Source organism: Rhinolophus hipposideros (genome assembly GCF_964194185.1).
Source record: "Rhinolophus hipposideros genome assembly, chromosome: 18".
Taxonomy (NCBI): domain Eukaryota; kingdom Metazoa; phylum Chordata; class Mammalia; order Chiroptera; family Rhinolophidae; genus Rhinolophus; species Rhinolophus hipposideros.
The window spans coordinates 41,967,549-41,986,089 of record NC_138064.1 but is presented as its reverse complement, the minus strand read 5'-3'; the positions used below and the strand labels follow the sequence as shown (position 1 = coordinate 41,986,089).

The 18,541-nt window shown below is 34.5% G+C and overlaps 1 protein-coding gene across 5 annotated transcripts in view; it reads right to left on the bottom strand.

Annotated features, from left to right (window-relative positions):
• CACNA2D1 (calcium voltage-gated channel auxiliary subunit alpha2delta 1) overlaps positions 1-18,541 on the bottom strand; it is a 469,014-nt gene that overhangs the window by 337,810 nt on the left and 112,663 nt on the right. For all 5 annotated transcript variants that reach the window (XM_081079528.1, XM_081079529.1, XM_081079531.1 and 2 more), the window contains exon 3: positions 10,790-10,906. In XM_081079528.1, coding sequence (XP_080935654.1) covers positions 10,790-10,906 — 117 coding nt within the window. The remainder of the gene's footprint in view (positions 1-10,789; positions 10,907-18,541) is intronic.

The following is an 18,541-nucleotide window of genomic DNA, read 5'->3' as shown; positions in this document are numbered from 1 at the left end:
TTTTGTAGCTACATAAGATGACAGATGTCAATTAAACTTATTGTGGTAATCACTGAACGATACATTATGTTGTACACCTTAAACTTATACAGTGCTGTACGTCAATTGTGTCTCAATAAAACTCTGATCATCAGACACAGCATACCTACCTCATAAGGTTGTTTTGTAGATTACATTTGATAAAGTGTGCAAAGCAATTAACACAATGTCTGGTAATAATCATTGCTCAGCAACTGAGAATCATCATTATTTGCCAAGAACACTAAGTTATGATGAGTTTGATGATGGTTCCTATTACCTACAGCACCCCTACATACACACACATACACACAAAAAAAAAAACTGAGATATTCTCATAAGAAGAATGCCAATCAAATTTTAATACACATAGGTAACAGAAAGTAAAATGGGCTTAAATCAGACAAGGACATGGATGTTGCAAATAATTTCTTGAAAACCAACCTAAACAACAATAATGGGGCATTATATTTGTGGAAGCTTCATTACTGAAAATATTTCAGGAAAGGACAGTTAACTCCCTAACTTTGGTGGTTTGGACAGTCACCTGCATGACAGAAAAAGACCAGAAAAGTTAACTTCCAATTTTTTTTTCATGATTTATGATTCTATAATATTTTAATTAAATTCACAGGGTGTTCTATCATTCTAATGGTAAATTGCGTCAGAGGATTTTATAGAAAACACACACAGCATATCTTTGCAAATATAGTTCTTCATTTTACAAGCGCTAAAAAATTATAAAGAATAGATTCAAAAGAACTCCTGAGTATCCAAAAAAGCTGGAATGGCATTGGGTATCTCAAATGGGGGGTCTGCCTGCATTTACTCAGTGTAAAAAAACAAATTCACAGAAAGGTTTAGATTTTGTGTAATCTGAGGTAGGATAATAAGGTGTTAATGAGAAAAAGGAAACATAAAACATCAGCAGATTAAAAAAATAAAGTTAAGAACATAGGAATCAGAACACTACTTGAAGTTCAACTTTATAAATCGCTTCAACGGTGCTTACCATTAGCAAACACTACTTAATCAGATTATCTCCAATTTCATGGCATGCTATGGAGTTCTATCTAAAGACTCTATTATGTGAATCAAAAGGGTGGCCTTGAATCATACTGTTTCTCTATATGTATTTTTATACAAACACCATGTATGAGCACATTCAGATCAGAGCATTTCTATTGTTCTGTTAGGCCAAGTCTGTAATTTTGTAAATCAGAAGTGAAATGAAATACGGATTTTTTTCCCCTCACTTTGGGATTATCTTTTAACAATTTTCATAGGTTTCATAGACTCTCAAGTCAGCAGGTAACATTCAGTGACTATGATCATAGAGCACTGAATGAGTAATTAGAATCCCAAGTCTAGTTCCATATCTGTGTGACTAATCATCGTGTGCAACGGCTGACCAGCCTCATGGGTGTGCAACCTGTGCGATCATATAGTGCCCTTCATTGATGGACTCTACAATTGGTTTAATGCTCTGTTACTGGTTTAATGCTCCGTTGCTGCCATCTTGAATCCTTAATCCCTTTTTAAGAAGGGTCTCTCATTCTCATTTTGCATGGGCCCGCCAAATTATGTGTTAGTTCCTGCTTATGTGAGCTTTGCAAGACTTCTCATTTTACTCAATGCAACCAACAAACCCAACACTTCCCTTGTACCTAATTTTTGCAAGTGCCATGTTATGAGAGCATACATTATCTTTGTCAAATTGCCAACACAGTAATGTTCTTCTCGATAATTTAAATATTACTTTCTGATACTACAGAATTAAATCAATTGAAGACTATGAGAATCACACTTCCAAAAAGAGATTTCTTTTATTAGAAAAAGACTATCATTGTTGCCCAAAACCTTTCCTTGTCTGAACACCTTCAGTTAAAAAAGTAGGTGCAATATACCATTAATTGTGCTCTCCATTTTCAAGGTATATTTGGCAACTACATTTTTTTCAAAAGTATATTTGTTCATGCAGTCACTTAGTTTCTTTGTTCATGGATGGGTTGGGGAAGGGAGGGAGAAAGTACTCTCTAGCGCTAAATGATTGATAATAGAAGGTGTTTAAAAACACTTCACTGAAAACCTTTAATGTTAATCAGAGGAGAATTTATAAAAATTAAAACACTGAGTGTGGTAGAGAGTTACAGCATTGTTACAGGTATATGGATCTATTGTTTTCTTCTCTGTACAAGAGGTCCTGAACAGCACTTAGTATTTCATATTTCACCATCCCTTCTGTTTAGCCCCCAAATTCCTATCATTATAACTATTTTAGATTTAAAAATCCATAAACATGCTACCAAAGGGTATAATATGAGAGAGGAAATGTGGTGATATGTGTAGACATTTCCATTTAACAGGTTAATAAATGGCATCAACAAATATAGGCATCTCCCATTTAAGCCAGTGATCTACTTCGGAAAAATCAGATGCTCTGAGTGAAAATTCTGATAGCCTATTATTATGTTAAATGGAAAAAATACATAATGTACTTGTATTAATCCACACCTCCAATTAACTTTTTCAACCCTAAGTAAAACAGTAAAATACACACTTATCAAACATGAAAGTGCATTGAAAAATGTAAGAAATGCTCATATTAGAGCCTAAAGTGCTATAAACATCACTTCCTAATGAAACAATGAACAGGACTGTTAACATACAGGTGTTTGTAGACCCTACTTGGCTTCTCACTGCCACCAGAAAACGTGAGCATGTCCTTGGCTGATACGTGGCCTGTTCATCAAAGCATCTACACATGAATCTGATGTTCTACTAATTGTATTTGGAATGTAAATCAAGGCTCCTCCCAGATATCACGTAGTTAAAAAAATACTGACTTTGGAGGTTAAAAATGCAAATAGCATCAGCAAAACTACAAAACCAGAAACGAAAATATCTCATTGAGAGATCTGTCTATTCTGTGAAAAGTTGGATTTCAAAAACTAAGAGGCATTCTACTGTGAAATCATTAACTGGAAAGACATTCTGTAGGTTATGTATGTCTGTGCTTCATCTAGTGCTAAACTACAGAAAACAAAGTAGAGGAAGATGCGACCTTCCGGGACTTACATCCAATTTGTATTATGGGACCCCAATAAAAGCATAATTAGGGTGGCGTATTTAGCTGTAATAGTTATACGTCACCTATACAGAGAAATCTGAGTGGGTTAGACAAATGACAATATACATATTTTGGCTAAGATTATTGAGATGTCATAGATGTCAGAAACCTGGTACACAGATCTAAAAGCTAGATAATCTAAAAACAAGAATTCGAGACCAAATCTCTCCCTCTGTATAAGACTTCCTCAAGTCTTATATCTAAAAACAGTCTTAGCTAATTAATTAAAATATCTAATCTGGGTTACAATGAAAAGTCTAATTTAATTTAAAATTCACTTGTAACCCCATTACAAGCTTGGTACTGTTCCAGGCTGAGAAACTTCAGGAGCTTAAGTTTAAGGAGTGTGATAAACTTCTAGTTCCTCTCTCTGAGTTTTCTTCCTCCTAAAACCCACCTTGACCACACTTACCAACTCACAGGTGATGACTTCAGCAATGGCAGTATGAGAAAGCTGGTAACGGAAAGCCCTACTTGGCTATAAGTGTGTGCTGGTACTCTCTGGGTTTGGTAGACGCTCAACACTGACACATTCCTCTCTTGGGGTGCTGTCCTGCATTGCTTGGAGATATTCAAAACACCCAACTGCAATACCACACATCTGGCTGCCATTTACACCCCATGCCTCAGTTCCCATCTGACAGCGTGTATCTACCCTCTTTCTGCTGAACTGGCTTTGCCCCTGGCAGAATGCCCCATTGGATCAAGTCCCAGACGAGCTCCATCCCCTAAAACCCACCTCTGCTTTGATTTGTGTATAAGCTTGTACCCAAGGAGCCACCTTTCATTGCTCAGCCACCAGACAGGCATCTCTAGCCTCAGCACTTTATTTTTATTATTTTTAGCATCCAGAAGCATGTATCAAAGCAAAATAAACAAAAGTAACTTCAACTTGGCAAAACAAATAGTGGATTACCTAGTCACCACTTGGACTCAAGGGGAAATATAAAGAGGATGCCAAAAAAATGTATACACATTTTAAGAAAGGAAAAAAAAAATCATGCTGATCGCAACCACGTTGAGCACCTCTTGTAACTACAGAAGTCAAACATGACTTGTATTCATCTTTTGTTATCGGTATATATTGAGTATTACAATTTTAATACAGTTTTCTCCTTTCTTAAAATGTGTATACCTGCTTTTGGCACCCTCTGCATAAGCAATCTGAGTAACCTCTCAAAAACATTTATAGAAAGACTGAAGAGAAGAATAAGCACACTTTTCTTCTGAAGAAACAGAAATGGCACAATTTTCCATATATTTTCCAAAATAATTTTTCTTCTGTTCTCTTCAACCTGGATAAATTTGTATCTCCTTGAAAGATTTTGGACTAATGGTCAAAACACACACACACACACACACACACACACACACACAATTTTCAGAGAGCTCTTTCAAATTCATATGTAGCTCAGCATCTCACTCACTCTTAGAATATGAGGATATTTTCTCAACGTTAGAAAGGCCCTACATTTTTTTTTTCATCAGTCGTTTCATTTACCCGTAGCATACTCAATTTACTTTTTCTTACTTTTCTCCCCAAATTTTCAGTATGGTCCTCAAGACTCCCATAGCCCCTCCTTCACTTTTTGCATATAAGATCAACTTCTACTTTATCAAGAGAAAAGTAGTCATCTAGTGTGACTTTCAAATTTTCTGTTCCTGTAAATTCAATTACCTTTATTCACATTTAATATCCCTTTTGTCTCAAGTGAAAGATACCACCATCTTTTCAAAGATAAATTGCATGACTCTGATATCTACTTTTTCTGCAATTATCCTTCAACATTCATTTTTTTTTCTTATTTTCATATTTCATAGATTCCTTCCGTTCTGTCTATAACCATGCTTATATGTCCTCCATTCTCAAAAATAAACAAAAAAGTCTTTAGATATATTCAAAACACCCAACTGCAATACCATACGTCTGACTGCCATTTACACCCCATGCCTCAGTTCCCATCTGACAGTGTCTATCTACCTTCTTTCTGCTGAACTGGCTTTGCCCCTGGCAGAATGCCTTATTAGATCAAGTCCCAGAAGAGCTCCATCCCATAAGACCCCCTCTGCTTTGATTTGTGTATAAGCTTGTACCCAAGGAGCCACTTTTCATTACTAAAGAGTACTCCATAGTTCTCTTTCACTATCCAACCAAACTTCATGAAAATGCAAACAAATTTCTTGCCAATTTCTTACTTTCTAATCACTCTTTCACACTGTAGTCTTTATTCCATTCCAATATATTCTAATGAATCTGTTCTTACGAAAGTAAACCAGTGCTTCCTAAAATCCAAACACAATCAATTTTAAATTCTTTGAGTCTCTGAAGAATTTCACATTTCTTCCTCCATCGCTTTAATCACTTATTTGGGCTATATTTTCTGATATTTCTTCCTTTATTTCTGTTTTAAAATCTCTAGAGATAAATGCCAGGGATTTGAATTTTTAGCAAACTCTATGCACTGAGGACAAACAAGAATGATAGAGAACTACTGGTCTAAGAGCTAAAGACATATGAAACAACTCGGTTAAATAGCAATGGTCTACTCCTTCCAGGAAAAAAAAAAGCAATCCTATTTAATACTTATTTGAAAATACCTGTTATTTTCTTTCGTTAGCTAATCATAACTGAATATCAAGGTTGAATTAAGAGTTGAGTCACATTACAGTATTTAAAGCTTCATAATAGATTGGAGCAGTTTTAATTAAAGTGACCAAGACAGCCAGAGGGAAACAGAACACAACATAATTGAAAAAGTACCACTAGAAAAATGTGTTTATTATAATCTTGATCCTATTTTCTTTGAGCAAAATGTCTAGAGATCTTCATTAATTCAGCAGATCCCCTGAGCTGTGCTGGATGGTGAACAATTTCATTCACCTCCATCTTTCAGGAGGCACCAGTGGAGGTTGGATTGTTTTGTTGAAAAGCTTTCTCCCATGAACAGTTAGTTCATTAACGCTTGTAGATTTTTCAGCCAGTTCAGGCTGAAATAAATGTTAATGACAATGTTAGATGATTGTTTCCTTTTTGCTTCTAAACATTGTTTAATTTGAGATTGTTTAATAATAATCAAACAACGTTAGTAGGATAACTATCATATTGAGCCAGTTTCTGAGACATAGTAATAGCAAGAAAAATAGTCAGAAAATAGTCATTTAGATGCAATGTCTTGGAAATAAAATGGCTGAAATTACCATTGTGGACTTAGACGGGCAAAAGCTGGATTTGTACATTGATGTCCTAAAATTAAATTCCACCACAACCTCATGTTATCTGTACAAGTCTTAGACAAGAACCTTGGTCCTTTCTGATTTTCCTCATTTATAAAACAAAAACTGGTAGATGTTTAATGTGCCTACTACATAGGATTTCTGTAAGAGCCTAATGCAAATCAATCATCAGAATCATAACATGATTTTATATAGACCAAAAAAAAAAAAAAATGATGATTTAAGTGCAAAAGTCTGTTTTGCTATAAAAGAGATGGTTTTAGCGCAAAAGCAACTAAAGTATATTTTTAATATTGATTTCTCTTTCAGCTCTAAGACCAGTTGATGGAAACACCAGATCAAAACACCGTAGCACAATATAAGCATGAATAAAAAGTCAAAATAAATGCTAAAATTGAAAAAAGAAAACAGTGGTTGAAATAGTTTCAAGTCAAACATATAAATAAATGCAAAATAAACATAAAGCAATAAAATAAGTTATTTAATTTTTAATCAACAGGTTATAAAAGATAGAAATGAAAATTTAATGTTCAAATACATAAAATTTGTGTATGTGTATTTTATGTATTTTATCTAAATACATAAAATTTAGTATGTGCATGCATAATAAAATTTATCACAGACTGCAATCATTCCACTAAAAAAAACCTCCCATTCATTTTCTTTAAAAAAATACCCAAATTATCCAATTTAAACCCTTAAGTAATTTCTTTAGTAGCTATATGAGAAAACAGCCAGTTTAATTTACTTCTTTTTCATAGATTTTTATATCTATAATACATTTTCAAAGGTATTTTATGTTGATAACATTAATACTGAAAAATAAAGGTTCAATTTTTTTTAAAAAATCAAATAAAAATAACTTTTTCAGTAACGCATATTTTACTTCATTAAATTATTTTTGAAGATGGCTAACTGATACAGGATTCATTGAAAACTCTATTACTGGAGCATCCAATTCTTAATCTGAATGAACAGTAATTCACAGCATACTACCTAGCACTACTTTCTTCCTCATTATGATTATACACTTCTTCAGGCCAAGGGATATATTTGTGTAATAGATAAGAATGCAGATCTTGAAGTCAGAAAACCTGGATTTGAATCCTCTCGCATTCTTGCTACTCAAAGTATGTATAGTCTTTGTACCAGGAGCATGAGCATCACCTGGGAGCTTATTACAAATGTAGGACCTCGGGGCAATTCTAGTGAACACAAATTTGCATTTTAACAAGAGCCATGGGTGAACTATATATGCACATTAAAGTTTGAGAAGCACTGGCATTGTGTATTAAATACATTTCCTTAAGCATGTCAAAGGAATCCTCAACTACCCAGTTTCCTCATTGACAAATGAGACTAATAGTGATATCTAGCACTTAGTATTATTGTGAGAAATAGTTGAATAATACTATTTAGTAAACAATGAGGTCTAACCAGTATTAAATTTTATCATCTACCTCAAATGTATATATTCATGATTTTTCCAATATATTTACTTATGGAATAACATTGGGATCCCACCCAGGTAAATTAAAGCTCCTTTAACCCAGAAGTCTACCTGAGTATAAGCCTACAACAAAAGAGGTAAATTAATAATGCCATTGTGCATTAATTTACAGTACAATGTAGTACCTGTTTTTCAATTAGCCCCAAAATATTCTCTTAAATAATCTGTCTTCTTTTTGTGTGGAATCAAAAATGTGAAATAAAGAATTTAGTTTGAAAACAAACATAAATGTTTCTCCCTGACATAAAATCAAATGAATTCTACATTTAATTAGTCATTGTGTTTTCTGTATTCTGTCATTGTGCACTTAACCACCACAGGACTCAAATAATGCACCAGGGGTCTGTCTAGAGCTTCAACTGCAAATGATAGGAAAAAAAAGAAAAGGTCTCAATTCTCCCATTGAATCCAATTAAGGCAAAATTTATCCTATTTTATTCTATGACCTTTGGTAAGGGACTCTGATATCCAAATTACCTGCTTCCTATATCTGGAGAAAAAAATGTAAGATAAAAATCAGGACAAGTGGAATCATTTTCAGCTGTCAATGACTATTACTTACTTATTTTTATTAGATTAACTTTTATTGAAAACACACTTTACATCTATAAATAATACCTAAAAATGATATTTACATACCTAAAGTAGAAGATAATGCTTTGAACCTTCCAGTCATGAAAGCTTATCTTCCCATAAATTTCTCATTTATATGTCTCTTAAGTGTTTCAACTTCTGGCAATGTGGCATACCAAACATTCCAAAGGATGCTTGTTACACTACATTACAACATAGATCCAGGATATTTTAAGAAACATAAAGATTTATGACCTGAAATCTATGTAATTTCACTAACAATTGTCACCCCAATAAATTAAAAAAAAAAAAAAAAGATTTATGAGTGACCCAAAAAGCAAGGGAAATTTCTGAGTACCATAATATATGTGTTTGTGTGTTTGTGTGTGTGTATTATAGTAAGCTAAAAATCTGAATTGTGAGTGATAAGTAACAGGAAATTCAGGGTTGTCCTAGGACAAATACCTGTAACAATGCTAAGATTTGTAGAATATGAGGAGGGAAATTTAAGCTCTAGCATTCTATCAAACAAAAGATTATAAAAGCTTTTATGAAGAAAGCTTTATGAAGGGCACAAAAAAATGGTTAAATGGTAAGAATATCATGATTATAAATAGAAAGGCAAAATATCATAATATTAGTTCTTTCCAATTTGGTCTGAATCCATTCACTACCAATCAAAATCCCAGCAAAGATTTCCTTGGATAATAACATGCTGAGTCTAAAATTTAGATAAAAATATGAAAGTTCAAGAATACTCAAGATCTTTCTGAAGAAAAACATTGTGAGGAACTGGGCCTACCAGACGTCTAGCTTGATCACTGGAGCTCACGGGGGCAGGCAAGTTATTAATAAATGATCCTGGCAAAAATGGTTAGAAAAAAATTTAATTTGGATTGCACCTAAAATTATAGACAGAGATCGGTTAGATTAAATAAATCTGAAAGACAAAGAACCTTTTAAAATAAAATATAAAAAGCACATTTATTACATAAGGGGTGGGAAGGAATTTTTAAAGAAAACACACACCCAAAAATACTAATAATATTTTAAGTTGACTTTGTATTAAAATTAAGAACTTATTTTATCAAAATACACCATAAAATATGAAAATACAAATCGTAAACTGGAAAGATATTTGCATCATGTATAATGTATAGAATTATCATCAAGAATACACAACCTAAAAATCAATTCAAAAAATAAAAATATGTAAAAGACATGAACAGATATTTCACTGAACAGAACACAAGAATGGTGAATGAATATAAAACAAGATGCTTACCTCATCAGTAATAGGCAGCGGTACCATTTCACACCCATCTGATTGCCTATAATCAAGAACTCTGACATTGCCACTTATTGGCCAGAAATGGACCAATGGGGACTCATATTGCTAGTGGAGGTCTAAATTGATACAACTACTTTGGAAAACAATTGTCACACTTTTGTAAAGCCGACCTACAGTATAGTAATTCTAATGTCATGTATTGACCCTACAGATATTCTTGCACATGTATACCACGAAACCTGTGCAAGAAAATTTAGCAGCACTGTTCTTAGTAGCACCCATCTGGAAACAATCCAAGTAATAATTTACCAACAGAGAATAAATGAATAAATTGATATATAGCCTCATAAAATAATATTTAACTATGAATAAAAATGAATTAAAGCTAAGTACAAACATTCAGCTAGATCATACAAACATAATGTTGATGGAGGAAAGCAAGTCATTGAGAACTATATAAGTATAATATGATTTGAATAAAGCTGGAAAACAAGCAAACTAACAAGAATCTTGTTTAGCAAAACATATATGTGAGGTACAATTATTTTATGTATCAAAGAAGTAAGTAATCAGATATCTCGCTATCGGCCATCTCTGGTAGGGAGGCATCCTAGGATGATGGGACAGAAAAGTACCAGGCAGCTTTAAGGGTACCGGCAATACTTGTGGATTTTATGTTATATGATAGATCAACAGTATTATTATGCATCTTGACTGACTATATATATATATATATATATATATATATATATATACACATATATATATAAAAGATGCACATACCAATGAAAAATTCTATTTCTGTGTATTAGTAAAATCACCTAATATAAACAATAAAGTTATAATTAAAAATAAGCTGATTATTGGGTTCACAATTCAATCATGGTATCTCATCTTTTATGAACATGTTAGGTGAACACAGTTTCTATGACAAAAGGAGCATATGAAAGGAAACTTCCAAATAAAGCATGAAAAATAAATAATAAACAAGTAATGGAAAATAATAAAATGAGCAGATCCAATTTAAACTCACCACCAGAGCTTTAGATCTGTTGCTTAGAAGTTTCTCAATATCCCTGGCTGCAATTTCCACCAGCTGGCGTGCATTATTTGGTTCTACAGTATACAAATCTTGGTATTTCTCATAAATCTGTGTGAAAGGAACAGAAAATTAATAAGCACAAGAACTGCTTATTTGATTCATAAGTTCACATTAAAAGGTATTTAAAGCCATAAACAATTGATTAGAAAACCCCACTTTTCCCTTTGTTCATCTTGGTCTTTTCAGAGTTTAAGTACATCCAAAAATATGTATATATATAAATAGAAGACCACTAGCTCGCCAAAATAGTTATGTCATGTTAACAGGCTGTAAAACATCTTGTAACACGATGGCTTGTATGTGCAATTTTGTGACTTGAAGTTGTACCTCCAACCTCCAAGCCCGTTATTAACTGCCATCAGCGTTTTAAAGAAAAAAGAAGGTCATTCTAGAAAACAGGAGGGGAACTGAAACATGGGTGGTCGAACTGGAGGATGTGTACAGTGAACAAAGGGAGGATGGAGGGGAAAGCAACAATATATGGAGGCAGACTTCTCACTGTTTTCCCTCACTGCAATGTGTATGCTGCAAAACCTTATGCAATGAGGGAGTCAGGGAGGGAGGAAAGGACAGAGGGTTAGCAAGACTATGAATCAATATGAAACCCCTGCTATGGTTCATCCAGGTGACACAAGGAGCTTCATTTCACAGAGGAGTGAAGGTCGACATTAAAGTTTGGTTAAAACCATAATAGTGTAAATATTTTTATTATCAAATTGAATGTTTTGTTTTTAAGTCACTGAATCAAACTGTTCAGTGAAAGTAAGCAAGGCAGCAAAAGAAAAAACTCGACTGCATTTCTGGCTCACATCAGTGCCTATGGAAGGATTTCCCTAGAGTGGCATAAGATGTACCTGATTGGCAGGGCCTGTACACTCCTGGCAGGAGAGAAAGCATTGAAGAAAGGAGGTGGTGGGCGGTGGGGGACTTGAGGGGTGGGGACCAGCAACCATGTTTGTGGCTGGAGGGCTGAGGAGAGTAGGAAATCCCTTATGCCTCCAACAGATGGATGGCACATGCATGGCTAAACCATCTTTGAAAGCCAGGGACTGGCAGGTTTTTCCCAGGCACATAGAGAAACCAGTTCAACCCTGCTTTTTCTGGCACAATTCCAGCATTCTGTTACGACAACAGGTTCTACAGCCTGGTCCCGGCTAAACACGGATGCTACTGGTGAACACTGGTTTCACATAGACACAGATGGATATAACATTGGTTTATAACAGAGCACACATTAGTTTTACATAAAGTTATAATTTTTATTTAAGTGATTAAAATGAATAGTGTTAAAAGATTCAAATCAAACTTTTACTCCTGAAATTGTGTGACTTATTCAAACTATGAGGTTTTTCCCATACTTGTCTGAATTTTGACCTTGTGGGTTCTCATTCCAACTATTTAAGGCACAGTAATTTAGTCATACAAAATCCCCAGATTTAGTTTTATCCAGGATTCCTGCATATTACTGGATTGCTTGTGCTTTCTGCTGAGGGGCAGATTATTGAGCTCCATTTTAAAGATCCAGGTTATCCATGACAAACTCCATCCAACCCAAGGCTCTCTCTTTTATTTCAGCCTAAGATGACATCCAGGAAACATGCTCTCCTGAATAGGTTAATTGATCAGGGTACAAACAGATAAATCTCAACATCACTTTAATTGATCCAGGATATTTAGTCCTTTGCAGAAAAACCAATATAGTTAATTGGTGTGAAAGGCAGTTGTGCTTTGAGCCATTAATATGTTGTTTGCTTCTTTATGAAGTCTAACCTCCTTCCTGTGGTATAGGGACAACAATATAATTGCGATTCGGTGGAGATTAGTTCAGGATGCAGTTTGTACTTCGAATTATGTACTACAGATAATGTCATTTATTATGTCACAACCTACATATGCCAGACACATTACCAGTGCTTTAAAGAATGAGAGGATTATACATCAGAAGAAACAATTTAGCTCAAGTATATACATATCCTCTCAAATATACTGGGGGTGCCAAAAAAATGCACACACACAACTTCTATTCATCTTTTGTTATCGGGATGAGTAGTTCACTTTTAATACAGTTTTTTTCCTTTCTTAAAATGTGTACACATTTGGTTTGCACCCTCTGTATATAAAATATTCCCTCAAATTCTGTCTCTAGGGTAATTTTTTAAATGTTTAGGGGGAAAAAAGATCTAGCTTGCAAATAAACTTTAAATAAAGTAAGTGACGGAAGTTTAATTCTCGATCCCCAATGTAAATATACTGCTGTCCTTTTTACATATAAAACCGCATTTGAAATGTGTGGGGTTTTTTTTGTAATAAACATGAATAAAAACCATGTACTGCCCCACCAAAAGAAGTAACTCTTGCTTCTGGTTTTAAAGAATACCATATTTTTTGTTGTTACATGAAGTATCGTGAAGTCTCTCAAAAAGTCTTCTGGTAAATGTTTACTAAACAATTTTCAGAGTAGACAGCTTCACATAGATTTTTAAGATTATATGATATATTTTCATAATGTATATATATATATTTATAATATTTATGCCACTAAAATAAACCACATTTCTACAATATGTAGCATGTTAACATGTGCCTATTTTTTTGTTTTAAATTTATTTATTGGGGTGACAATTGTTAATGAAATTACATAATTTCAGGTGTACAATTCTGTATTACATCATCTATAAATCCCATTGTGTGTTCACCACCCAGAGTCAGTTCTCCTTCCATCACTATATATTTGATCCCCTTTACCCTCATCTCCCTCCCCCCACCCCCCTTACCCTCTGGTAACCACTAAACTATTGCCTGTGTCTATGAGTTTTTGTTTCTCATTTGTCTGTCTTGTTCTTTTGTTGTTTTTGGTTTATATACCACATATCAGTGAAATAATAGGGTTCTCTGCTTTTTCTGTCTAACTTATTTCACTTAGTATTATACTCTCAAGATCCATCCATGTTGTCACAAATGTTCCTATATCATCTTTCCTTAACGCCAAATAGTACTCCATTGTGTATATGTACCACAACTTCTTTATCCATTCATCTATCGAAGGACATTTTAGTTGTTTCCATGTCTTGGCCACCGTAAACAAAGCTGCAATGAACACTGGAGCACACGTGTCTTTATGTAAAAATGATTTCAAATTCTTTGGGTAGATACCCAGGAGAGAGATTGCTGGGTCATATGGTAATTCTATTTGTAATTTTTTGAGGAACCTCCACACTGCCTTCCATATCGAACATGTGCCTATTTTAAATAGAGCCTTTAGTATCTTTGCTTTTTCCTAGCATTTTTTTTTCCTTAAAAAATTACCTGCTTTGGCCTTTTATCCAAAGTCTTTTCTGAAAGAAAAATATCATGGTGGAAATAATATGAGTTTTTGGCACCAGACAGAGCTGTATTCAAATCACATGTCAGCTCCTCACATGCTGCGTAACACTGGCTTCCATTTCTTCTGCTAAAAAGAATGCAGCACATAAAGAGAATCCAAGACAGGATGTTTTTCCTCGTAACTGATATACGAATACGCTTTAATTTTTCAGTAGTTCAAGTCCTCTCCCTGCCATCTTTGACACAAGTTCTAACAAAAGAATACTTGTCACCTGTACATTTTTTTTTACAATTTTAATTAATTGGCTTTAATGTACTTTCACTATTACACTGACAGATGAAGTTTTGTGGTGATGACAACAGAGAATAATATAGTTTCCCTACCTCTTTCACTGAAAACCTCTAAGTTTCTTTACTCTAATTAGGTCCATAGTTTCAAGATAGTCTACAGAATAATACATTTAAAAATAGCTTCAAACATAATATCCAGAAGGTGCCACCACTCATTGATATAACTGCTTAATAAACATACCTAAAGAAATGTTTCAGAAACCATAATACTTAGTATGACGCCATGGAATAATACAGATACTCCAGAGATGCTATGCTCCCTGAAAGTTAGATAGGCTTCCAAGTTTTCTATGAACTGGAAGATTATATTAACAATCACTTTCAAGCAGCTACTCTGTACCATACCACTCCGAGGTGTTTCACATACATTATCTCCTTTACTCACTTTAATTAAGAAACCCGAAAAAAAATTACATTCAATTAACTATTGAATTAATGAGAACAAGAGGTTCAGGCTTTAGAATATCAGTGCAGGGGGAGTTTGAGTCTCATTTCACATCATAGAGAAACAAACCTTTCTCAGAGCACAAGGTGAAATGGTAACGTGGCATGTTTAGGCAAAGTGAGTCTTCCAAGCCACTCTGCCAGAAATCTTCCTTGGCTTCAGCAGGATGTGAGAAAATAGAAAAGCCCCTGAGATGAGCAAAAAAGGTAGCTGAGAATTAGGGATCTGTATGTTTGCTAGGGGACTGCCTCAGTGCAGGACCAAGGGGACCCCAACAATGCAAAGACTGAGGGATAGACAGTGGAAAACAGACGTGCAGCTCAAGGGTGATGGTGAAAACCACCCATAGCTTATGGTCCCTATGCAGGCTGAGGAGACTGTCCAAATTCTTAGTAGCAATTACATTCAGTATCTACGCCAAGTGAACAGGGGAGAGCAAATGCACTAGGTTTTTGTCACGTAAGTTTTCTCTTGCACGCAAATGCCAAAGAGCAAAGTCAAGAATGTTAGAGAATACCGAAAGGGAGTCTGAACTTAAAATTTATTAAATTTACAATTGACTACAAAAGTCTGACCTGAAAGAAACTAACCTTGAAATGGCAAGACTAACATTTTTCCTCTCCTGGGAGAAAGGATGGCACCACATGAGTAAATTAAGTTCCCTCAAGAGAAACAGAGTCAAATTTCTGCATATTAAAGCTTACATATGTAAATTGGATAACTCATTTCCTCAGTACTTATAAATTTACTTCCCTCCCACGGAACTTATGCTGGATAAGCAATCAAGATCTCTGCTATGCTCACAGCCATCTTTCTGAGGGACATCTCCTCTTTGAAGTTCCCTGATGAAATGAGCCCAAGGAATTTCCTTACAAATTGGTAGCAATATTCTAATGCATGACCTTGCCCTTGTCCCCTGACTAACTGCATCAGGACCTATCAGGCAGGCACAGGAGCAGCTAACTTCTGAATCAATGGCTTGTAAGAGGCCAAGTACAGAAGATCTGTATAAATAGTACAAGGAATAAATCAGATTGTCTCATCACAGGATGCTAGTTGGATGGATCGAGAGCAGAAGTAGAAGCAGAAGTAAAAAGACTAGTGGGAGAAAAAGAGCATTCAGACACTGATAGAACTGATGGCTATGATAGGCCGAACAATGGTCTCCCAAAGATCTCCTCCCCCTATTCCCATAATCTGTGACTATGTTGTTACATGGAAAAGGGGAGTTAAGTCTACAGGTGGAATTAGGTTTTACTAATCAGCTGAACTTCAAGAGAATACCCTGGATTATCTTGGTGAGTCCAATATAATCACAAGGGTCCTGAAAAGTGGAAGAGGAAGATGTGACTATGCAAGAGAAAACCAGAAAGATGACAGCGTGAGTCGAAAGTTGCAAGAGAACAGAGATTTTTGCCTGGGTTGTCCACGGGGACATCCCAGTACATGGAGCAGGCACTCGATAAATATTGGTGGCATGAATTAGGTAATGGACACTGAGACTGGTTACTGCATCAGACTTTGCTGGGAATGGGACTGCTGACATACAATAAATTCTTCCTTGTATTTGAAAATCAGTATTTATCTTGAACCTAAAAATGTCACAGGCTATGTAAGATGATATGCAGTTATATAATGGAATATAAATACAACACCTAAATAATAATTAAATATCAAAACAAGGTAATTATCAATGTGAACATTATTAGCATTCCAATAAACAAGTACAGAAAATTGTGCTATCAGAGTTCAGAGGAAGGTAAAATCACATGGGCTATGATAGTCAAGAAGATGGGATTATGGCCACATTTGGGAGTAAATCTACATAAACAAGGGAGGGAAATAATTAGAATGTGTGTAATACAAGAAATTATTGTAAATAAAGACTAAAAGGGTAATAGGTATATTATTATGGATAGCTATAAAGTTCAGAGTATTGGTTTGCACCTAATTATGTAGTCAACTCCAAGCTATTATAGACTGATAATACCTCGTCAGAACTTCTAGTGCCTATTACAGCAATTAGTATATAGAAAGAATTCAAAATACAACATATTCAAAATATAAACTATGTTATACAACAAAATATAACACAGTTTATTATAAGCATCATTCAAATATATACATACTCACATGCAATTATATACATATATACACATATAAAATTTGTCATGTTCTCAAATTTATACTGCATACTTTTCTGATAACTACATCAAACTGGCATTCTAACATTTAACTCAATAATTTGATAATACTTTCCCTAGTCCTTCTTTCTGTTTGATATGATATACCTTCCTAGTTGGGATAGTATCACATTTCAAATAGGACATTATCTTTAGGAAGAATATTTAGGAGTAATGAAGTCAGAATTGATGAATCTTCCACAGCATATACTGCTACTTGCCTTAGTTCCTGTTAACAAGAATTTGATGGTGACATTTTTGAACAATATACTCAGGATGTAAGAAGTAAGAGAACAAATGAAAACCATAAACATGTAAACATACCTGTTCACTTTCTCCATACTACACATAGGAACAGGTGATTATATTTAACCAGAAATGCAAGTGAAATACTAGACATCATTCTTGGAATAGAGAAACTAAACTAACAGATTAAAGATTAAAGTAAACATGAAAAGGAACCATAGCGACAATTCTTCAGTTTTAAGGCTGGAGATATTTCACACATAAGGTAAATTGTAAGTTTTTCTTTAAGAATAGTTAGAATTAAAACAAGAAAAATGTTAATATAGGTATAAGAAGCTACCTACTTTTTAAAATTCCAGAGATAACATAATAATGTTGCCTCTTTCCCTTTGTATGTCTGGAAATATGTACGAATTGTATATGTATTTTGACCAGAAAATTCATGTGCAATTAAAAGTGAGAGAGATCATACTAGGTTCCATTAAAACTAAATTAAAAAATAATTAACCAAAGGCTGAGTGAGCTGCTTGTCTGTCCCTAACCCCAAATGACCTCAATTTATTTCACTACCAACAAAAGAATTTTAAAAAGCAGCACAGCTTAATTTGCCCTTAACTATTTTAGTAGCAAATGGCTTTTCTAAAGAAAAACTGCTACCTATCAAGGCTGACATACAATTTTACCAGTTTATATTCATTGAAAGAATTTCATACATACTCATATATTCTTGCCTCAAATTCTTCAGTCCTCCTAGAGTTTTTCAACCTCAGCAATGATGACATTTTTACCAGGTCATTCTTTGTTGTGGGGCGATGTCCTATGCATTGTAGGGTGTTTAGCAGAATTTTTCACTTCTATACACTAAATGCCAGTAGCATTGACACCTCCCCCCCACCCCCAGTTGGGACAATCATAAATGTCTCCAAGCATTGACAAATGTCTCCTGGGGGACAAAACTGCCCCTGGCTGAGAACCACTGCTCACTATATAAAGACATTAAGGACATTTTCAGGGGGAGAAAAAAAGCTATGCATTGCAAACTGAGAGTGTACAGTAGAAAATAAGGGTCTTGTATGCCATTCATCTTCATTTTTCCAGAAGCAGCTAACATTTGGCTACATCACTTCCATGAGT